The sequence below is a fragment of the Pogona vitticeps genome, chromosome 3 (assembly GCF_051106095.1).
Source record: "Pogona vitticeps strain Pit_001003342236 chromosome 3, PviZW2.1, whole genome shotgun sequence".
Taxonomy (NCBI): Eukaryota; Metazoa; Chordata; class Lepidosauria; order Squamata; family Agamidae; genus Pogona; species Pogona vitticeps.
The window spans coordinates 124,325,455-124,349,772 of NC_135785.1; the positions used below are offsets into that span (position 1 = coordinate 124,325,455).

A 24,318-nucleotide genomic window follows, 5' to 3' on the forward strand; every position below is an offset into this window, starting at 1 on the left:
AAAACCTCAGTGTAACTGGCCAGGTTCATGCAAGAAATTGAGAAATATTCAGAAATTAAAGATTTCTTAGAACCTGCCAGGTTCAAGGAGGCCCATCATTTTTTTTTATTTTGCTGATGTGCCATAGAGCTCCAGTGGTTAAAGTTGCTTTGCACTCTGTGCCATAGCTGTTGAAGTGCTGGAGGGGGCTTGAACACCTGAAAACCTAGGGGCCCAACCATGTTGATATGGCCCTTGTCCAAGGCGGAAGGTCTGATACAAGTACAGATCACAACTTTGAAGAACTCAGTGATACTAGAGATAGAGAAAGGCTTTATTTCCATTTGTTGTGATTCATTGTTTAGACTTTAGTGTTCATCTGGAGGAGGTGTATCTCCTTCACCTTTCTCTTCTGTTGCTATAAAGCCAACAAAGAAATGCTGATTAGAAATGGGGATGAAACACCAAAATGGTGCTTTGTCTTGGTTTGTGGGTCGCCAAATGTGATGACCCATGAACCACAAATTTCACCCCAGTGGCCTGACGAACCAGCGGGGGGAGGGGGATCACTTTGATCCCTTCCCTCCTATTCCATGGCATAGGAAGACGAGGGAAAGTGGGACCCAAGCCATCTTGCAGCTGTGCTGCCTTTGCCAAGGCAGCAGGGCTGGGGGATCACTTTAATCCCTCTTTGATCCCTTTCCTCCTCTTCCTATACCACACAGGCAAAGGAAGAGGAGGAAAGGGGAACCAAGCCATCCCCCAGCCCCAGGGCTGGGATTCCCTTTGGGCAGGCTTTAGCGAGCTGCCCAAAGGGAAAATCTGTCTCGGCTTATGCCCCCAAGAACAGATGATCTGTGGGGGCATAAGCAGGTAGGGAACGGAGGGATGAATGTAAAAGGGTTATATTCATTGCTTCATATTCCTCTGGGTCTCTGGACCTCAAGAATACAAGCAACAAATATCTGACAAATCAGGGATATTCAAGAAATATCCCAATTCATTTTTATATTTGTTCCCTTGTCTGCTGCTGATAGATCACAGGTTATGAACGGTCTATGAAAGACACTGAAGGCTAGCACTTCCTAATGTATTCCTGGTCTTGAACTGTGTTTCCCAGACCATTTGGTTTGATCAGTTTTTAATCTTATTGATTTCAATGAGATGTAAATGTTGCCTGTGATAGCAGTCTTTCAGCTTTGTAAAACTAGAGACTACTTGATTTACTTAAGATGTTTTTGTTTTAAATTTGAGTTATAAAACTGTTAATCACTGTTTTACAGTTCTGTTAATGGTCCTGAAAGGATTTGTGATGAATTATTGTTTATGACTCTCATTTCAATGTTGGATGGGAATAATACAAAGGTATTAGATTTAATTGGTTATATATGTTTATTCCATGTGAAGTATGTGGTTTGTAGGAGATAGAGTTCTTAATAGGCAGCCACAGTGTAGCAGATTCATTATTCAAATGCACCCTTGGGGAGTACTCTATAATATGCCTGCCCTCCAGGAACATGGCTTCTCCTTGGATATTGCTGGAAAATTGCCTGTCTAGTTTCAGGCACTCCCTGTTCTTTAAGCATTTCTGTTCATGTATTTCTGCACACAAAGTTTGCCATTTTAATTTAGAGCTCTGTTAGCATATGCCATTAGCAATTTGCAGTTAGTGTTGGAGAAAAAACATTGTCCACTGACAGGTTTATCCAGGACTGAAAGAGGGATTTCTCCCCACCCAAACCCACCCCACCCTGGCAAAGGCTACCAATTTTTTTTTTCTTATACAACATATACAACATGTTGGTGCTTTTCATCTTCCAGTGATGAGTTGAACCTCAGATATGCCAAGTGTGCAAATATCTGACCAGGAAGTACATGCGTGTGAAAGCATTTTGCAGGATTCATATTCAGTTATTTGAAGTATCTACAGCAAACTGAATTGAATAGTTGTGGGAGCAGATGAGAGGAATGGCCTGAAGGGAATTTTTTGAAAACAAAAACTGTAAAGGAAGTTTCTTTAGAGAGGCTGCGGTTGAAGAATGGCAAAATGGAGTCTGTGTTCTGACAAACAAGTACTGGCTTAGAATGGCTGCATATGCATGAGTTTTGAGCATAGCCTCTCAGCTTTTGCTTTGCTTCTCTTTTAGCACATTTGTGTGAACTAAGCCAGGAAGCCACATTGAAAGCCTTAATTTCCTGTTATATTCAGACACGGAACTGTGGTGAATGTGTTCCAAACAAGCTAGAATTCATAGGAAAGCATGGCATCATATCCTGCTTGTTTGGAAGCCATTAACCATAGTTTTCTTCTTTAGATGCAACTGGAAGCTATGGTTAACTGTAGCCTTCTAGCTTGTTAATTCATTGCATGAAGATAGAAGAAAGAGGATGTGTAGTTAGGGCCTTTTGTTTGCTTTCCTGTTTGAAAGCAAAGTCAGTCAGCTTTGGTCAGTTATGGTAAAAATCATGTGCATCACTGTATGTATGAATTTTGATTGAAAAAAATTTAATGGCATTTCATAGATTAAGGATCTCAATAGTACTTAAATGGATTAACTGTGAAATAACAGCTACGGACAGATCTACCGTGTTTCTCCGATAATAAGACACTGTCTTATTATCTTTTGGGGGAAAGAAAAGGGCAGAGGGCTTATTTTCGGGGGAGGGCTTATTTTAATGACCCGTCATTAAAATAAGCCCTCCCCCAAAAATGTGATCTGAAGAGAAACCAGAGCATTTTCCCCCGAAAGCTGGCGACAGCCGCACCAGCAGCAGCAGCGGCGGCGGCGGCGGCAGCTACTTGGGCTCGGCCAGGGAGGAGACGGAGGCTGGGTAAAGGCAGCGGCTGAGAAGAACTGGGCTTCTCCTTCCTGCTTTCCTGCTCTCGCTTTCTGGCTCTCTGCGAAGCCCTCACCACTGTGGAAGCGAAACGAGGAGGAGGGGGAGCCAAAAAGGCAGGCTTTGACGGGAAGGGGGAAAACACAGCGAGCGAGCGTGCCTGCTCGGCTTGCAGGCGATGCTCCTCGCTATGCTGCCTTGGTCGCCTCCTCCCCTCCGCCTTGAAGCTTTTGTTCTCCTCCTCTCTGGTCTGTGTGCAGGAGCACCCGCCCGGCGCCCGCGGGGCTCGTGCCTCTCTCTCCCTCGCGCGCCGGGCAGGGGAGTTCCAGGCGGAGGAGGAGCTTGCGCGGCTGTTGGCTCCCGGGATCTCGTTCGGCGCGCCCTGAGACGAAAGCACTGCCATGAAGGGCGAAGCTCTGCTTTCTCCCTACTGCATTCTGCTCTGCTGAAGGGATGTTTTTTCGCGCCCTCAGTAAGCTTACCCAGGGCGCGAGTAGGGCAACAGGGCTTATTTTCGGGGGAGGGCTTACTTTAGAGGAATCCTACAAATTAAGGGGAGGGCTTACTTTCGGGATAGGTCTTATTATTGGAGAAACACGGTATGTATGTGATCTGTTTGTCTGTTTTGCAAGGGCTAAAAGTCCTAGCTGTGTGTAATCTGACACGAGGATAGGAGAGGCAAACTCATGAAAGCAGCTAGACTGTAATGTGTAAAAACTGGAATTTCTGGTTGAGCTGAATCATAGCAGCTGCCCTCCTAGGGATGTGACAGTTCATGTCGGTCACAGTTGATAGCCAGTGGGAGGGAGGGAGTCTGTATTAGTATGTTAACATTTTATGATAAGACTGTTCTTAACTATAAAAGACCAACAGCATCTGTCACATGTCACCTTCAGGCACTTCTCCAGTTGAATGAATATGCCATAGGCCTTCATGTGCCACAATCTAAGGCTGTGGCTGTGTTTTAGAGGCCCTTTATGTATTTCAGAGGCCCTTTATGTATTTGTTTTTAATTTTGTTCTTCCCTTTCACTGCAACTTTTCTAAGGACTGTAAAATGGCATGTTGACAGCAAACCTTTAAAATGTAACACTGAAAATATCCTAATCCTTACATGAAGTTCTTAAAATGTGGTGGCATCAACATACTCTCTGATTTTCAGCCCCATTGGGTGGGGCTGTGCCTCTCGTGACTTTTCCCCTGCATGTCCATACAACTCTGCGCCCGCACACATGGAGGTTTCCGTCATGACCAGAACCTAATGTGATCGCTGTGTGGAGGAGGAATAGAACGCTGCATGCCGAGAGACGGAAATGCCTGTGTGCCCAGCTTAGAGGCAACCATGGAAGACATAACTGCCCTGCTGCCGTTTGGTTTTATCTATTGTTTTGGAGTATGGCCAAGCCCCCCCCCCCAATCTTCTGTAATTCTAGAGAAAGCAGGGGCCAAGGAACTTGATGAAGGTAGCATTGTTAGGATTGTCACTATAGCTTCCTAAAAAGTATTAATGCAGAGGTAGAGAAGGGCTAATGCAAAAACAGAACATCCAAGCGTGTAAAGTAAAGGCCTGCAGAAGGACAAACAGACTTAGTGGTAACACCACAGTGCACTTGTGAACCTTCTAGGAAGAAGGGAAGACCTGGTGACTATATGAGCCTAAGCCTAAAGGTTAGTAGAACATATAGGGCGGGGGTGTGGGAGAGGAGTTTTCTCCCATGATTGTATTTTGAATACATAGTGGAACTTGCCCACTGATGTATTGAAGCCCAGGTTAAAGATTAAAGGATTAAAAAAAAAGATGAACTTTCTAGCCCAAAGTCAGTGCAGCTGTGGAGAACAAAAAGAGATTTCTCCTTCCACCTGCCCACACTATAGCCAGCTCTCATGTTTATGGTATAATTCAGAGTTTAAACCTTTTTCGTGCCTATTTTAGACACTCCAGAGTTAAATGAAGCTTACAGGGTAGTACAGACAACAATGCTTCACAGCAGTGAAAGTAGTGCCCAACATACATGCAACTGTAGGAGTAGGCTTACTCCCACTATTCCTGGAGTACAAAATTTAATTACCTTGTCTAGGTTATTAAAGATACCTCCCTACCATGATGAACTTAATCCTTATAATCCTCTGCATATCTCAATTGGATGGCTACTCATTTAAAGTGTGGTCTTTTTTATCTGCAAGAGCCAACAGCTAAACGTGAGGGAGCCTGTCTCACCTTTTCAATGGTCATATTTTAAGAGACATATAGTTCCAGGGTTATACAAATATAAAATATTTGAATTTAAATATTATTAATGTGTCAATTATTTATGGTTAGTTTGTGTTAAAAAAATTTAGATTCGTCTTTTCTTTTATGATAATACATTATATAATCCATTCAACTTAATCTTATATGTGATCATCACACTTACAAATCTAAAATGGAGGGTTAAAGTGTTGTTTTTATTTAGTTCTTGCTGAACTGATAATTTAGCACTGAACTATAACTATTTGCTCAGATAAGAGGAACATAGCAGCCTTCAGTTCATTTAAATGCTTTTATTTTTTGTAGATTGATTGTTTCAATATGTGACTGCTGTTTTGTATGGAAGAGTTATAGCCACACAACCTTTCCTTAACCTTTTATTTTTAAAATCCAGTGGCCAGAATTCAACTGAATTTGCTGATTGAATTTCTAGTTAAATAACTAGTAATTCATTTGAGAATTACTTAATTTGTGACTGTTTGCAACGATGAGCCATTTGCACTTACACTGGAGTACAGTGGGGTCTCTACTTAAGAATGTCTCTACTTAAGAACAATCCAACTTAAGAACAGCTCCATTTGCTAAATTTTGCTTCTACTTGAGAACAGAAATCCAAGATAAGAACAGGAAAAAAAAACCTTTCCTGCTCTTTTTTTAAGGTCATCTTAGGTTAAAAAAAATTCTCCCCCTAGTGGTAGAGTACGTATTAACCAGCTTTGCATTAGTTCCTATGGGAACTAATGCTTCAATGTACGAACGCACCTCTACATAACAAAAAAAAAAAAAGCCAGAACTGGTTTTCAGTCCATTCCTATGGGAAATTTTGCTTCAACTTAAGAACGTTTCAACTTAAGAACACCATTCCAAAACGGATTAAGTTCTTAAGTAGAGGTTCCACTGTAGTTTCTATGGACGGAAAAGAGCAGATACGGATTAAATGGTTTTCAATGCATTCCTATGGGAAATGCAGATTCAACATAAGAACTTTTCAGCTTGAGAACCACCTTCCAATACGGATTAAGTTCTTAAGTAGAGACCCCACTGTAAATGTTTAATTAGATTGTTTTTCTGCCAGTGTATCAACTAATACATAAGCTAAAATATGGAAGTGAAACTATTATAGAATCTTGTCCTAAAACAATCTGATTTTGAAAACTAAGTTATATCTGGCTACAGATTTCTGATATTCGTCTACAGATAAAATGTCTAAAACGAAACCTCTCCCATTTTCAACAGACTTTCTGCTCACATAACCGTATTAAACTGTAAAGTGGGAGAAAATATTGAATGTGATTAAAATATGTAGCTTCTGATGAAATACAATATCATTGCACAATTGTATTGCCAAGGTTACAAATGCGAATCTCTCAGAATTGGGAAATAGTAATGTGCCAACGTCTGAGAACTGATAAAAGAAATGCAGCTGTGACTACAGACTGATTAAGAGAGTTTATTGGAAAGTGGGACAAAGAAGCAGTAGTTATTAGGGATTTCTGACTTAAAAGCAGAGTTCAGTAGCTGTTATATTTATGAGAAGTAAAGTATGGTAAAATCTGATTGACTAAATCTGACCTTTTAAAACTTTCACCCTGTAGCTTTATTACAAAAATATATAAAATCAAGAAAATTGCTAAAATGAATGCAGAGAAGAAGAATTTTAACTTAATCACATTATGTTTCTAATTATGCCTGTTTGACTCTATGAATCCTTGGTTTACGATTGCAGATCATTACTCTGTGCTCTACTTCTTTAGCTTAACATTGTGGCTTATACTAAGTATTTAAATATGTCCCCCAACTTACTGTCATATTCCTAGTGCATTTCTGTTTATCACATTTTATAGCATACAGTTCTTTGCATGTCTCATTTGCCATGACGTGGTCAGTGTTTCCTTCCTGCTGCTTTCAAGCCGGTGCTAGAGATAAGAATATACGCACACTGCATGTACAGAGTACAGTACTGCAAAAACGCCCAACTATCTGCTTGGTTAACAAGTGGCAAAGAGCTTTTCTGCATCTTTCAAATATTGTTTGTCTGTAGTATACTCTAGGAGTGTCAAATTGAGACATTTTGTAAAACAGGTGATCCAGAAATGTTACAGGTTCCTCTTCCATGTCAGGAAGAAACCTCACTACATAAACTGGCAGTATTTGGTGTGTACAACTATTTTGGATTGCAATCTTTTAATTTTCTCTTTTGATGTTCTGTTTGCTCACTGCTTGACAGAAAGAGCTAACGAAATAAATACTTTTTGAGAATTTTTCATAATTAGTCATTTATAGTAGTCTGTTTTAAGTAATGTTGGCAAAAGCTTAAAATATGAAGAGATGGTGTATTTATATATCACTTATATTTGTTTTATTTTACATTTTAATTTGCTTATTTAATTTCACTTTTGTTTTCCAGTGATTTCTGGATGAGAAAAGTATTTGAGAAGGGATTTCATAATTTACCTGTCTTGGCAAAGAAGAGACTCTTGGAAGAGCGACTGTACAAAATAACCTGCTTGGGCCCCTGGCGGACTTCAAAGTCTGCTTCATCACACAAGTCATTCTTGGTGATAAACACTGCTTCTGTACACTGAAGGAGTATTTTTATTACATGCGGAACTGAGACCTTGGAATGCTCTATTATGGCAGCAGCAGTGCAGCAGAATGACCTGATGTTTGAATTTGCCAGTAATGTCATGGAGGATGAGCAACAGGTAAGGGAGAAATAAAAGAAACCATTTTAGAAAATTGCTAGGTAATTCTAACAGAAGTTTAAAGCTCACTATTCTTTCTTTTGAAAAATTTGATATACACTTTAAATGATTTTTCTTATGGCTGTACATTTATGATCCTAGAAGAATGTGCTTTTTTCTTCCTCAGGAATGGTAATATCACTTACTTTTAGAGAAAAGAGAACTGTAAGCTAGTGAAACCACTAACTGGTTTTCTTTATCTACATTTGAATTGTACAGATGCATATTTAGTACACTCTGTTCTTGTTCCAGAGTAACAGAAATTCAGCATTCCAAAATCAAAATTGGCACTAACTCATTCTGAAATTTCACCTTTTCTATATTTGTAGTTCATATTTTCTGATCAGGCAAAAGTAGTTTCAGCCTGATCCTGAAGATGAGTTGAGACTAGGAAATTATTCTATATGATATAGAAACAAGATTACTCTAAAAGAGAAAAATTATCCTCAAATGATGTTTGTGGTGTTTGTCTGTGTGTATGTGTGCATGTGTTTCAGATTATCAGTTTGTGTTGCATGTTGCAACAAATACATTTTTTGTTTGTCATGTTTTCTGGTTCCTAAATTGTCATTGTGGACAATATTCCCAATACTTAAAACAGATATGTATTGCTTTTGGGAAAATATTATTTCTTTCTTTGGTAACATGAAGCACTGCAAATTGCAGTGCTGCTCTGTGAGTTGCTTTAGCAGCTGCTGAGTAGCATTATGACTGTCAAGAAATATAGCAAAAGCTTAAGGAATAGGAAGAACGAGGTGTGAGGAAATAACTATAAATAATATTTAATAGAACTGTTCTAGATAAATGTGTAACACTCGTGTATGCATTGTTGTGTCGTAGATGTAACTTGCAAAAGAGGACATACGGTAGGAGTTGATTTCTGATAATAACAAAGCAAAGTGATGAATCCATGAACTGTTTTGTGTTGTTTTTAATTTGTTTGCTACTCTGGAATACCCAGTGTGGTGCAGTAGATAGAGTAACAAACTAGAACTCAGGAGCCCTGGATTGGTATCCCCACTCAGCCATGGAAACTCACAGGGGGAGTGAAACTAGTAAAAGCACTCCTTAAATATCTCACTTACCTTGAAAGCCCTGTTGGGGATTCAGTAAGTTGGTTCTGACTTGAAGGCATATAACAATAAGAACTTTGGAAACTTTAATTGAAAAACCGCCTTTTTGTTAATTTATCTATGTTGGGTCTACTCTTAGGACTAGGAGTTAGATTTAAGCATAGATCATGATTTGGATATACTAAAGCAGGGGTCTCAAACTCAATTTACCTGGGGGCCGCTGGAGGCAGAGTCTGGGTGAAGCTGGCCCGCATCAGATTTTCCACCAGAAAAGCTTTGTTAAAAAAATTTCAATCTTCTCAAATCTCTTTATTTTTAACACAAAATAAGATGAAAAAATAAACAAATTAATAATTAATAAGAAAATAAACAAAAATCAGTAGATGATGATGATGATGATGATGATGATGATTCTCAAGTAAGCAACTATATGTTTCTTCAGTGTTCTATATCTGCTGTATTCAGATTCAAATGTCTGCATTAGCAGTTCTTTAACCTTTAATCTTCTAAACTTGAATCGTATAGAACATGAACATGAATGGAACATTGAAGAACATGAACTGTTCTTCTGAACATGGCTTCTCTTGCCTACTCCTTGCTGCTAGAGACCTGGCAGCGCTTCCTCTTGCATAGCTGAGTCACATTTGGCTTGAGGGAGGAAGCAGTTGAGACCCTCAGTATGGCTTGAAGATGATCATCAGTCAGTCTGGACCTGTACTTGGACTTATTGAAGTTCAAGGTGGAGAAGAGCTTTTCGCACAAGTACGTGCTCCCAAAAAGGCACATGGTCCACTTGAACGTTCGGGAAAGCTCAGGGAAGCTGGGGGTCAGTTCTCTCAAAAATTGCCCAAGCTTGTCTGCTTTTCCACTCACCTCCTTGAACTTCGCTTTGAGTTCAGAGTTACACTGCAGGTCAATGAGCTCCATTTGAAGCACAGGAGGGGCATCTTGCACATCAAAGGAGAAGGGGTCCAGAAAAATGTGAAATGTGGCTCCGTGCGTCCAGAAGGGGGCCCCTCTCCCTGCCTGGCAGTCTTCTCATTCAGGGGTTTGGCGCTACCAGGGCTTCTGTTTTTAGGTGTCTCTCCCCCCCCCCCGCATCATCATGGGTCACCTGGCAAGGTTGCTGCTGCTGTCACCTCGTCCTCTCTGCGCTTCTCCTTCCCTCTGCCTGGCGTTCCTCCACTCCCTGTGCATGCACACACCCCTAGCAGCTGTATGCACCCCTTCTGCAAGGCTGGCCCCATCAGCAGAGTAATCTCTCCCCACTACCCAAGGGCTAATGGGGCTTCCTGAGGCTTCTTGACTCCCATTCTGGCAAGATGCCATGGTCTTGCCCAGTGTGGCTCAGGGAGACGGGGGGAGGGGAGCGCGCACGAGAAGGCTGTTCTCTCAGCAGCACTGGCTCCTGCGGCACAGCTCGGCAGGTAGTGGAGGAGCGCCAGGCAGGGGCAAGGAGAAGCGCAGAGAGGATGAGGCGACAGCACCAGCAGCCTTGCCAGGTGACCCTCGAAGAGCGGGGGGGGGGAGACCTAAAAGCAGAAGCCCGGTGGTGCCAAACCCCTGAGGGAGAAGACTGCCGGGCAGGGAGAGGGCTCCCCTTCTGGACGTGTGGGTGCTTCAGGAAGGCAGGCGGGACCCAGCCCCTACAAGGCGGGAGGAAGCCCCACACTCACCAAGTAGGTGCCGCCGCCGCTGCTCCCACTCCTTAAACTTTCATATTAAGGCTTGGACCAGAAACTATCATCCCGCAGGCCGCAATTGGCCCCCGGGCTGCATGTTTGAGATCCCTGTACTAAAGTAATATTCTATCCACGTGCCCATCTTAATCTGCATTGTCAAAACTAGAGTTATGATCACAGTCCTTCCAGGAAATATTAAAAATGCCATCCTCTCACAAATGTATCTGTTAACATTCTTGCTTCGTCTCTAATTTTGGTTGTTATTGGATGTTAATTACAGTGCAAGAATTGAGAAGGAAAACAAGCATTTCTGCCGTCACCCTTCTTTAGCATCTCTTGTTTGCAGTATAGGACTGAGAAGATTCTCCCCCTTCAGGATGACCTGGGGTTAATTGCCTAAACTCTTTCACAGATTTGTTGAGAGGATAAAAATAGGAAGACTTGATATGCACATCACCCTGAACTTCTTGGTAGTAGAGTGAGAAATAAATGGGAGGAAATCTTACCTGAATGTACATGTTCTTCTTACCTATATACTTATTGCTTTGCACCCAGTCACCAGTGGAACACAAATTGTTTGTTAAGGTAGTCAGGAACAATTCTCTTGCTGTAAAATAAATTCAGGTTGGTTTCTGCTACAGTAAATATGCTATGGATTGCAAACCTTGAATTCTTTTGAAAGTCTGAAGGATTCTGTATTTGATGTTGATTTTGCTGACTTTTATGTTATTTTATATAACTTTTGAGTGTTCAAGAATTGTCAGCTAATTATGTGAGTCATTTTACAATAATCCTGTAAAATGGTCCAGTGTCATTATCCTAATGTTTCAGAAAGAAGAATCTGAAGGAAAATAACTAGCGGAAGGTCTTGTAGTAGGTCCTTGTTCATGTGGTAGGTGAACTGGGGATTTCCCTGCTCTCATTGCCACACTAAGTCAGGTATTTGTTGGTGGACAAGATTGTTTCAAGTGAAAAGTATCTACAACCACCTTGTATTAAATCCATTTCCCTGCCATCTTGGTCTCCAACATATTTCCCTAGTCAGGCCTCATCCAATTTCTGAAAAGCTGCCTATTTTGTTAGAGAGTCTGATATCAGAGTGACAGGCAAAATGTATATTTACAACACCCCCATGTAGAAATAAATAGGAAAAATAATTTTTTTGGACGGAGGAGAAAGGACCATGGGGGTTCCAGGAGTATAGATGACCCCCCCACCAAGATCCATGGATGGACATGTGCAGCCCCAAAGCCTTTGAGTTTGCCCATTTTTGGAGTAAAGGCTGAACATATTTTTGTAGCTGGCAATGTTAAATATGTTTTAACTTTTAATAGCAGCAGCCTGCTGTTTCTCAAGAACACAATTTGAAAAAGAAATGTATAACCAGCTCTATCAAAACCGTCCAAAGAAGGATGTCTTAAAAATTGTCTAAAGAAATGTTGGTTGAGCAAAATAAGTTCCAAAGGTAACTTTTGTGGCACCTGGATTCCCAACTTACTTCCTATCCCCCCCCCAAAAAAAAACCCCAGCAAAATAATCATTTTATGCTCCTAGAAGCCTGGAGTACTGGTGGTTCTGCAATAAAATGTGGTGCAGATTGCCAAGCACCACTGCTGATATTCTCAAGCTCTTGAAAACGAGCCCAGAAGTAGATTCCTAAAAACATTGAGATTTGCATTTCTTTTCTTTCTTTTCCCAAACATTCTCATTTGGGCCCCAATGGGGCTGGTGAGTAGGGGAAAGTTAGCTGCCAGTTTCCACCCCTGGTGTAATGGCTATAAATATCAAATGCTACACATCATGGATTAAGGTAAACAGAAGTAAAGTCAGTTGTTTTCCAGATCATACAATATCAAAGTTTTTCTGTCACTAGTTATGTCTTGGCAATCGTTAAGGACAAACATGCTCTGTTTCACAATTACTCTTCGCTTTACAAACAGCATTAGTTTGTGCACTTTAAAAAAGACATTTTTGCACAAATGTGTGCTGTGCAATTTGTCTAGTCCCAGCCCTGACAACTGAAGTTCTGATACATGATTTTCCTATGAAAACTGGGTTTTGGGTGGTTGCGTTGTGTTTGGGATTTCTGCTGAGATTGCTACTTTCTTAGTCATCCTATGAGCCCATATTATATTCTTTGTAAATAGTTTGAATGTTGTTTCATTCTGTGTAGTTTGTGTACTGTAACTAAAAACATTGAATGAGCTCAGTAAAAATACTTTTATTTTCCCATGGAAAGAGTGTCAGTAGAAGTAGAAACGTGATTTCCTAACCTACAGTAATCATCTGACTCAAATGTAATGTTGTTCTGAGTAGCTGAACTGCTGGGTTCAGTTTTATGTTGGAACGTATACATGCATAATCAAATGCCAATGCTGAAATATAAAAACTGGTGAAGAACAAAAATGATAGTTTTCTGAAAACAATCCCACAGCTGCACTACATAATAACCAAAGGTACAGCCACAATTAAGGAATACAACCTTTTACAAAATTAATGCAATGCATGCTAGAGAAAATTAAATCAAACACTTGACATGCTTCTAGTACACTAATATAGTATAATGGCACCAAGAGTTGCAGCGTTAAAAGAACTGGTAATTTTTTGTAAGTAGGAATAATGAAGCCACCTGCAACCACAGTTCTGGGTTCCCTGTTTCCTTAGATCATAGCTGCAGTGGCTACAGTGGATGGGAGGAAACCCTCAGTGAGAAAACATTCAATTGTTTCTCTTAAAATGCAAACTATGCAGAGGTGGCTTGGCTTTGTAGGGGTAATTCAGACTCAGTAGCTTTTCTAATGACTTGTTTTTGGTGGAGAGTAAAACAGCTGGAACTGGTTTGTTATTAAGGCTCAGTTCAGCTGTCTGTATTTTTATAATCTTGAGGGGTGTAACCATTGGGGTTGTCAAGATGCGTATCTGCATTTTAGAATTTGCCATTACCCTGTTGTCTATAAACAAGCCTAAATTCTAGGTGCTTATCAGTCTGAGCTCTTACAGATAGGGCACCAGGAATGAGGACGTATGTAATAATGTAAAACTTGGTGGGGTACATGTGGGATACAGGGTGCATGAAGGAAACTCCCTAAAAATGCAGACTGTCACAAACTGAGACAAAAGATAATCAGCAACAGCTTTCAGTTGGGCATAGAAGGAAGCTGGTGTCCCCTCAGCTGAAATAATTGGAATATAGACTCTACATCAAGTCAACTGTGCAATTCCATTTTGTATCATCTGAACCTTTTTCAGGAGTGCACATAGAATAGTCAGTGTGAGGAACAGGCCAGTACTGCTTGAATGCCAATGAATACGTAGGTCCATGTTCTTTCAATATGGATGTCAGCAATTTATATAGCATAATTATGTAGTCTTGTTGTTTGCCCTCATTCAGTTTATTAGGATTCAGCTAGACTCTTTGATTTCCACCTGTTGTGCTTCAGTTTGATGAAAATGAAGTATAAATTGTGTGTCATTTACATATAGATAACACCAGTCCAAGCCAGTGAGTGATCTCTCCCCATAGTTTCATATAGACATTAAACAGAAAGAGAGATAAGATGGAACTTTATGTGACTATACAGATAGATCACATAGAACAGGTCACCCACAACTGTCACCTGAGTATGACCCAAAATGTACACTTAAAGACAGTACCTGAAATTGTAATGCTGGGTAATGCTTTCTTCTGTTACTTCACACAGTGTGGGCTGCTGACTCTAGCCGCTGGTGACTACACTCTGCAAAGAACTAGATGACAAAATTGGAAAATGGGGCTATAGGTTTTCGCACTTGCTTGCTGTTCGTTTTTACCAGTTGTTGATATATTTCCTCAGGTTCACTTTCTCATGATTGTGCAATGTCCTTCAGTGGTCTGACTTGTTATTATGTTGCTTATTTTTGTGTTTAGTTTATAAGCTTCTGTTTACCAGACTGGAACCTAAAACATGACATATGTAGTTTTGAAGAAGAAATTTGTTCTTTGCATTGTAAGCATGGGAATGTAAGGAGTTACAGTACCTTTTACCAAGTTTGATTGTTTGCCAATGATCTACCTTAGTATTGTCTGTCTGCTGTGACTGGCAATTCTAGAGACCAAATCTGGAAGCAACTCAACTGCTTTATCCAGTGGTAGAGGATTGATCTTGTACCACTGTTCTTTATTTGTTTCTCTCTAAGAAGAATTTAAAAGTTTGCAGTGGAGTAAGAAGGTTATTAACAATCATACAATTGTCTTATATGTTATGATTGCTATGAAGACACTGTTGTGGTTGCTTTTGCCATTAGATAATTACCTTTTCCCAGAACAACTACCCCATCCTTTTTTATCCTATGATGATAGTGAACCAGTTAAAAAGAGGGGTCATTTCTGGAGAGTCCTAGAGCCAATAGGACTCCCTAGGGGAAGCCAGTGCAACCAGCTCCTCTGATTGATGGTTTCCTACTACAGTGGACCCTCTACTTAAGGAATTAATCCGTATTGGAACGGTGGCTGCAAGTCGAAAAGTCTGTAGGTTGAATCTCCATTGGCCTACAATGCATTGAAAACCGATTAATCCCATAACTGGCAGTTTTTATTCTATTTTTGTTCCATTTTGGTTTTTTTCTGGTCTGTAGGTCGATTCTCTGGCTGCAAGTCGAATCTAAATTTTGTGGCCAGAGAAGTTTGTAACTCGAAAAGTCTGTAAGTCGAGCCGTCTGTAAGTCGAGGGTCCACTGTATTAATTCTGTCCTGCTGTTCATCCAGGGAGTTCAGGGAAGTTTATTTGATGTTTGCCACCCCTGTTTCTATCCTTTAAGCATCCTATGAGGGAGAGTCACTTGAAAAACAGAGATTGATGTACAGGTGTCTTGTGCCTGAAGCAAAAGAGTGCCTCTCCCAACTGGGGTGAGCTACCTCTGTCTGAACTGGCTGATAGAAGAATCCCTCAGGATGCTCATGTTAGTCTAGACTCAGGGGCTGTGCTCATTTGCAAAGGATCTCCAGGATCTCCACTGCCAGAAACTTAGTACAGTGGTGCCTCGACTTACAAACTTAATCCGTTCTGGAATGATGGTCGTAATGCTAAATGGTCATAAGTCGAAGCACCATTTTCCATAGGAATGCATTGAAACCATATTAATCCATTTCGGCTGGGGGAAAATCACCAAAAACAAAATAAAACACTGCAAGCCCCATTGGAATGCGTTGGGGCAAAAAAAAAATCACTAAAAACCAAAAAAGGAATGCAAGCCCCTTCGGAACGCGTCGGGGCCAAAAAATAAATCACACCCACATACAAAAAACCAACAACACAGCAAGGCCCATTGGAATACACTGGGGGCGGGGAAAAAATCACAAAAAAACCCACCAAAAAAATGAGAGCAAGCCCCATCGGAACGCATTGGGACCGGAAAAAAAAAATCACAGCACAGAAACATAACACCTCCCCAGCCCAAACCCACCCTGCAAAACCCTGTGTACTCACTCAGGAGCAGGGAGTAGCACCAGGCAGTCCGAAGCTGCCTCCGACGCGCACACTCTGTTGGGGCGAAAGAGCTACAAAGAAGCAACTTTGCTGACCAACGGTTAGTACATTTGAATTTCCCGCCTTTCCCCCCCCACCCTTTTTTCAGTTGTAACTCGAAGCTCTGGTTGCAGGTCAAAGCAAATTTTGCAGCTGGAGCTGGTTGTAACTTGAAATGGTCGTAAGTTGGGACATTTGTTAAGTTGAGGCACCACTGTAATGCTTGGACCAGGTGTCTTCTCAGTTGACATAATTAGTTCCTCAACCTCTCAGTTTGTTTTAGGGTTATTGTTATATTCGAGGGTCATGGCCCTTGCTGAAAACATGATTGCTATTAGTCCATTGATACTGCTCCTCTTGTTTTGTGGAGCACAAGGGGCCCAGCACACAAGAAGAAACAAACGTGTAGACAGGTTTCAAATAACCCTGAGGATAGCTGATTGCAGCACAGGGGACTTTAAAGCAGTGGTTCTGTGCAAATGCAAAGAATTTTTTTCCCTTGGCTTGTATTGCATCTACTGAATTTCATTCAGTGTGTTTCAGTTAGTAAATAATAAATGCAATTTCTCTCTACCCAAATGGAACCATGTAAACTGTATTGAATATATAACTTGTGAATGTAGAATGCAAATACTAAATCCAGCAAAATGAAAATTCTTGCTAGAATACTTCACCATGGTCTCTGTGAATCACTCATTGGGTACTCTTTGCACTTGTCCAAACTTCTAGAGCTCTTCCAACACAAAAAATGTCCACTGTGCCTAGTAGGCTTGCTCCCTCCACTGGCCTTCCTTGGTTCCCTCTTCCACTGCCGAGGCAACATCAAGGGAGCTTCTGGAGCATGTGCTTTCCCTGAGGAACTCTGACTAGAAGCTGCTTACCATAAAACTGGAGCTGGTGGACCAGCTTCATCGCTGGTTCATAGAGCAAAACCTTTCTCTGAGCATCCCTTTTTCCCTGTTGCAGCCAATCATCTTTCTCATGATAGGTGCAGACCTCTTTTGTTGCGGAGCTTACTGCCTGGGAAAGGACAATCATGCCTTACGGACAAAAAGGGAGAAACATCTGTATATCAACAAACTGAAGATGTTAGCTGTCATTTGGGCATTCAGACCTTTGGTACTGAGGAATGTAGTATAGGTGGTGTTGGACAATTCCGTTACCACATTGTACATAAGCAAACAGCATGTGTTCTCTACTCTGCCTCATTGTACAGCTATGGGAGTGGTGTGTCCTGAAGCCCATATTCCGCATAGCCATTCATATGGTTGGGAAAGAGTGGAGTTGCAGATGCCTTGTGTTCCTGAAGGACTCAGGTTCACATGTGGCAGCTCTCCAATGAGATCTTCTTCACCCTTGTGTGTCATTGGTAAGCCCTCTGAGTGGAATCAGAAGTGCAAGAGGTTCTGTTCTTGAACGGGGGTAAGAAGACATTCGTGTGTCAGTGCCTTCACAAAGTGTTGGTCAAGGTACCTGTTGTGCATCTTTATTCCCTTTATTGTGCACAAGATGATAGTGAAACTTCAGATGGGCAACATACCCATATTTTTCGCTCCATAAGACACACCTTTCCATAAGACGCACCAAATTTTTAGGAGAAGAAAACAGGAAAAAATAATCTTTCTTCTCCTAAAATTTGGTGAGCCTTATGGAGAGGTCCATCTTATGGAACACACCCTAGGGTTCTAGGGTCCTAGGGTGTGTTCCAGGACGCTTTGGAGACTCCCCCTGCCCCCCCGGGGGCCAGAGGGGGTGAAATCGCCACCTTCTGGGACTCTTCTGAAGCTTCCCAAGCCTCAGAAGAGCCCCCAAAAGTGGCGATTTCACCCACTCTGGCCCCCAGGGGAGGCAGGGTCAGTCTCCAAAGGGTCCTAGGGTGCATTCTAGGACCCTTTGGAGATTCACCCTGCCTCCCCCGGGGGGGCAGAGGGGGCAAAATCGCCACTTTTTGGGGCTCTTTTGAGGCTTGGGAAGCTTCAGAAGAGCCCCAAAAGGTGGCGATTTCACCCCCACGGGCCCCGTGGGGGTGGGGGGAGCGTCATAAGGGTCCTGGAAGGCTCACTCGGACCCTTCCAACGCTCCCCCCACCCCCCTACAGGTGCAGGGGGGTTAAAATCGCCAGCTTCTGGCAGTGTATTGAGGCTTGGGAAGCCTCAAAACACTCCCAGAAATGGCCAATTTAAACCCCCCTGCACCCGTGGGGGGGTGGGGCAGCATGGCAAGGGTCCTGGAAGGCTCCCTCGGACCCTTGTCACGCTGCCCCCACCCCCCCACGGGTGCAGGGAGGGGTAAAATCGCCACCTTCCAGGACCTTTTGAGAGGCTTTCAAGCCTCTCAAAAGGTCCTGGAAGGTCGCTATTTCGCCAGAAGCTGGCGATTTTAACCCCCCCTGCACCCGTGGTGGGGGGTGGGGCAGTGTGGCAAGGGTCCTGGAAGGCTCCCTCAGACCCTTGCCACGCTGCCCCAACCCCCCCATGGGTGCAGGGGGGTTAAAATCGCCAGCTTCCAGGACCTTTTGAGAGGCTTGAAAGGTCCTGGAAGGTCGCTTTTTCACCAGAAGCTGGCGATTTCCCCCCCCCCTGCGCCCGTGGGGGGGGTGGGGACAGCGTGGCAAGGGTCCGAGGGAGCCTTCCAGGAGCCTTGCCACGCTGCCCCCACCCCCCCCACGGGTGCAGGGGGGGAGTTGGCAGCTTCCAGGACCTTTTGAGAGGCTTTCAAGCCTCTCAAAAGGTCTTGGAAGGTCGCTATTTCACCCCCACTGGCCCCGTCGGGGGTGGGGGAGTGTCGCAAGGGTCCTGGAAGGCTCCCACGGACCCTTGCCACGCTGCCCCCCACGGGGCCAGTGGGGGCAAAGTCACCACCTTCGCTCCATAAGACGCACAGACTTTCTACCCCTCTTTTTGGGGGGAAGTGCGTCTTATGGTGCAAAAAATACGGTAGATGCTTTTCTGATCATGCACTGGTGGCCTTGCCAACCCTTGGTTCCAACCTTGCTTTGACTGATGGTTCATGTGATGTAGATTCCCCTGGTTCAGGGGTTCTATTAGTCTGTTTTGTAGCCCACGACATGGAGACTTTGCCCATGATAACTTGGGTGTTTTGAGTAGGTAGGAAGCAAGCAATGAGGTGGGCTTATGCATGCAAGTGGGCCAAATTTGTTCAGTGTGCATTCCCTGTGAATGAGCAGTCTTGCACACTGTGTTGCACACTGTCTTTAATTTCTTGTTGCAACTAAAGGAGAAAGAACTCTCTCACTCCTCACTGGTGCTCTATCTATCAGCAACTGTGGCCCATCAACCCCCAAAGTCCTGCATGTTGTTTCTTTTCTGGAATCAGATGGTCAAGAAGTTTCTCAAGGATTCTAATTTCTACCCGACTGTTAGAGTGCTTACTCCACAGTGGTTGCTTGATCTGGTTCTCCATCAATTTAGGATGCCCCCATTTGAACCCCTGGCAATGGCAGATCTCTGGCTGTTGACCTTCAAGATTGTCTTCTTCGTATCAGTTACATCCATACAGAGGGTTACTGAGTTGTGTGCATTGTGGCATGACCCTTCTTTCCTGCAGTTTTATAAGTATAATGTGGTTCTATTTCCTGACTTGTCATTTCTACCTACAGTGGTTTTGGACTTCCATCTTAAGCAGTCATTAATTTTGCCCACTTTCTTTCCACCTCCAACAACAGACTTGGAGAGAGCCTTGGGCTCCTTGAATTTGTGTAGAGCACTGACTTGCTACATTTCCTGGATTAGGCAATTTTGACAGGCTATCAAACTCTTGGTCTGTTACCAAGGTCCAAACAGGGTCAACCCACCTTGCCTCGGTGTCTGTCAAAATGGATTGTTATTCTGGCTTATCAATTGGCAGGTAGGCCATTACCTGACTCCCTCTGTGGCCACCCTACAAGGGTGATCATGGCTTCTGTTGTGTTCCTGAGAGGTATTCAGCTGCCAGACCTTTGCAGAGTCACTAGATGGTCAGAACCATTGACATTTGTGGAGCTCTACCAGCTAGTGAGAGCTAAGCTGGATGCCTCCTTGCAGAGAGCTGTCTTCTAATCCCTGCTGCTGCGACTACCCTCTGTCTGGTAAGTGAGCTTGCTTATTTGCCTAATATGTGATTCACAGAGACCGTGATGAAGAAGGACAGGTTACTTACCTGTAACTATAGTTCTTAGAGTGGTCATCTATGAATTCACACATTCCCTTCAGCCTCCCCCACCCCATGTTCATCACACTTTCTTTCATGTGGTCATCAGTGAATGGAGGGGACTGAGGAGAGCCAGTGCAGGGGACACACCTAGAAGGGAGAGAGGGTGGAGTTTTTGGTGTCTCTGAGCTCTGGAAGTTTCCAAGATGATCGTGCAACCACAAAGAGTACCAAACATGTTAATTCACAGATGACCATTCAAGGAACTACAGTTACAGGTAATTAACCTGTTCTTCTGCAGCATTGTATTATTGTACAGACATGTAAGGAGTTGTACAACCAGGTTGTGGAACCATTTGCACAATCACTTTCGCAATTGCCTTGGTTACCTGTTGCATCTTAAAATATGTATCCAATAGCACTGTGGCATTTCTGGATACAGGTCAAAATTGGCTGGATTTGGGTTCAACTTGTCATGCCTTTATCGGAGTTTGCATCAGGTATCAATTCTTAATCTTTTTATTTAAATAAGGTCCTTTGCAGTCTCTGCCTCTTAGTAATGGACCTTATTGTTCCTGTTAGACTTTTCCTTTATTACTTCACAGTATGAAGAGTTGATGACATGACAACTATGTGTGGTGAATATTTAAGAAACTGTTGCACAAGATTCTGGTTACATTTCCTAGGGAATTTCTAAAGCTCTTTGCCATACAGTACTTCCCCTGCCACACATTTTTTCCCTGTGGATGATTCTAGATACACATTTGCAATCTGCAAAGTACAGTACTTGAATTCAATTGATGCAGTATATCTGCTTTAGTTGGGCCTAGCTATTGGATTTATGCCTAAATTGTAAACTTAATAATAATGTTAGTCATATATGTACTGAATTGAGAGCAACTCTCATTGAATTCACTATGGTTTTTAATTGGATATGTGTAGCATTACACATTGTACTTTTAGTATCATAGATATTTCTTGACTTTTAATTCATTTGGAAAAAAAGAAAAAAGCTTGTAAAATACAATTCTCAACTTTAACTATTCTAAAAGTTGCTTCATGTGGTTAGTGTATGTAACTTCCCCTTTAAAAAAGGAAATGTTTGCAACAGAAGAGGAAGTCAGTTAAGATACAGCAAATATGACTGAAAAAAGAACTGTATTTTAAAAGTTTCTTCACAGAATAGGTTTTATAGACATAATGAGGGGCCCACAAAGTGTTGACTAGTTCCAGCAGTCAATATGAAATGCCTCAGAAGTCTAGAAACACTGATGAGAAGTCTCTGCCCTTCTCTCTAATGCCATTCTGGATAAAGAATGTTGTTGCTTATTGAACTCGGGATAGAACAGGATAATTTGTGCCTGTGATGGACTGAAAATTGTATTTGACAGTCCCTGGAAATAAAAACATTCTGTACTCTTGCTTGAAAATACAGTACAGTGGTGCCTTGCTTAACGACGTTAATTTGTTCCAGTGAAATCGCTCTGGAGCGAAAACATTGTAAAGCAAAATTAAAAAGCCTATTGAAACGCACTGAAAACCATTCAGTGCGTTCCAATGGGCTGAAAAACTCACCGTCCAGTGAAGATCCTCCATAGGGGCGGCCATTTTCAGTGCCTGTAGAGCGAGGAATCCGTCCAAAAACACATTGGGGAGCCATTTTCAGCACCCGGTGGCCATTTTGAAAACCCGACGATCAGCTGTTTTGATCATCGTATTGCGAAGAATCGGTTCCCAAAGCAGGGAACCAATCTTTGCAAAGTGAAAAAACCCATTTAAAACATCGTTTTGCAATCGCAATTGCAATAGCAAAAACATTGTCGTGAAGCGGGCTCATCGTTATATGGGGTAATTGTTAAGCGGGGCACGAATGTAAGTCCTATTGAACATATATGTAAAAAGGCATTGGGTATGGTTAGGATTACATTCATTGTAGATAATAACACTTCAAGTTCTGCATTGATTCAGGCTTCCTGAATAGTTGCAGATCATACATGTCCACATGTCTTTTAGGTCAGGATGCTGTTTTTTGGCTGTCTAGTCAGTGGGTGATGTTAGCAACATTTTTTCTGTAGCTTATCTATTTTTCTCTTCTGCAGTATCATTACCTCTCCCACACACATATGCTCCACTTCATTCCTTTTACACGTCCGCCCACTGCATGCAGTGCTGCATAAAGGAATGCAACTACAGGTTGGGGAGACATGGATTTATCAATATTTGTTATTGTGAATGCATTCTATGTTTTTAATGCTGGTTAATATAAAACATAAACAAGACAAATCATTTCAATTCACTTAAAACTACATTTTTGAGACATTACACACACACACACCCAATTACAGGTATTTGTTGCTTTCATTACATATAGCTCTTGGTTCAACATCCAAGAAAAAAAGAGAGGGAGGGAGGGATGTGGTGTGGAAGTGGCTTTGCACTGTATCAGTACTGCACAAAAGATTTTAAATAATGAAGGGAACAATCATTACTTAAACCTACAGTCTGGAGGTGTGGCTTTCCCAAATTTTTGGTTGTACAGGTATTTCATGCTTCAAATGCATAGCTGTTGATTCAGATTTCTTAAAAGAAATTTAGTAAAATGGTTTTTCAGTATATAAGTATAGAACAAAACATATTAAATCTGCCAAGTAATATCATAGTAAATTCTTTTTTAAAAGCTGTAATGTTATTGTAGTTGAAGTGCAAACCAATGGGAAAGAAGGTTCAAAAGTGTTCACTTTTGCATCATGCATATCTCTTGATATGTGTTCTCAAAACACTACCCATCTGGAAAGATGAAAACAATTGTTCATGCACTAAAATTCCAAAACAGAAGAAAGAAGAAGAAAACAGTGTAGTAATAACTAGAAAACAGTGCAGTAATACCTAGAAGCCAACATGTATTTATCAAGAACAAATCCTGCCAGACTTATCTTACCTCCCTAGTAGATGGTGGGAATGCTGTAGATGTAATATATTGTTGACTTCAGCAAAGCCTTTGACAAAGTGCCACATGATTAGCAAGCCAATAAAGTGTGAGGTGGATAGGACAAGAAAAAAAGGATATACAGTTGGCTACAGAATTGTACTCAGACAGTGCTTATCAGTGGCTCCTTCTCAAACTCAAATAAAGTAACAAGTGGGGTACCACAAGCCTCAGTCCTAGATGTGGTGCTGTTCAACATTTTTATTAATGACTTGGATGTGGGTGTGCAGGGAATATTTCACAAATTTGCAGATGACACAAAATTGGGTAGAATAGCTAATACTTTGGAAGACAGGAATAAAATTCAAAAAGATCTTGAAAGGCTTGAACACTGGGCTGAAAATAACAGACTGAAATTTATCAGGGATAGGTGCAAAGTTCTACACCTGGGGAAAAAAAACCCAAACACACATTTACTAGACGGGGGTGGGATGTTTGGCTCAGTAATTCTGCGAGTGAGAAAAATCTTGGAATTGTTACAAGTCAAAAGCTGAATATGAGCCAACAGTGCAATGTGACTGCAAAAAAGGCAAATGTAATTTTAGGATGCATTAACAGAGATATAGTCTCCAAATCCTGTAAGGTACTACTTCCCCTCTATTCAGCACTGGTTAAGCCTCATCTAGAGTACTGTGTCCAGTTCTAAACAGCACAGTTTAAGAAGGATGCCAACAAACTAGAGGAAGTTTAGAGGAGGGCAACAAGGATGATCAGGAGATTGGAAACCAAGCACTGTGAGGAAAGACTGAAAGAACTGATTATGTTTAGATGACTGGATTAGGTAGTGGCTGCATAATTTTTCATCTAGGATGAGGATTTCTATGACATGACATATTTTTTCTGCAACCTATGTTTCAGATTATGGGTGTGTTTGAACATGTTTATGTGTAAACTGGTGAGAAATTGCAGATTCTTCTTCGTGGTCTCTGTGAATGCACACAAATGGGTTGTTCTGTGCCTGTGCAGGACCTCTCAGAAGTTTCTAGAACTTAAAGCAATGTGATTATTGGGACGTTCCCCCATGGAATGCATGCTTCTCCTGCCAGCAGTCCCCTCATATCCTTTTAGCTGCCACTTAGGTTAGACCTCTTTCAATGTGCTAGAGCAATTTTTTCC

The 24,318-nt window shown here is 41.9% G+C and overlaps 1 protein-coding gene across 12 annotated transcripts in view; it reads left to right on the forward strand.

Moving 5' to 3' along the window:
- The window catches only part of ELF1 (E74 like ETS transcription factor 1), a 121,615-nt gene that overhangs the window by 46,836 nt on the left and 50,461 nt on the right, over window positions 1–24,318 (forward strand). For 10 of the 12 annotated variants that reach the window (XM_078390716.1, XM_078390717.1, XM_078390722.1 and 7 more), the window contains one exon: window positions 7,472–7,769. In XM_078390716.1, the coding sequence (XP_078246842.1) occupies window positions 7,698–7,769 (72 nt within the window). In that variant the 5' untranslated portion in view covers window positions 7,472–7,697. Of the gene's footprint in view, window positions 1–7,005; window positions 7,219–7,471; window positions 7,770–24,318 lie in introns of those variants that run through there. The other 2 variants (XM_020804265.3, XM_078390721.1) reach the window with 1 other exon arrangement.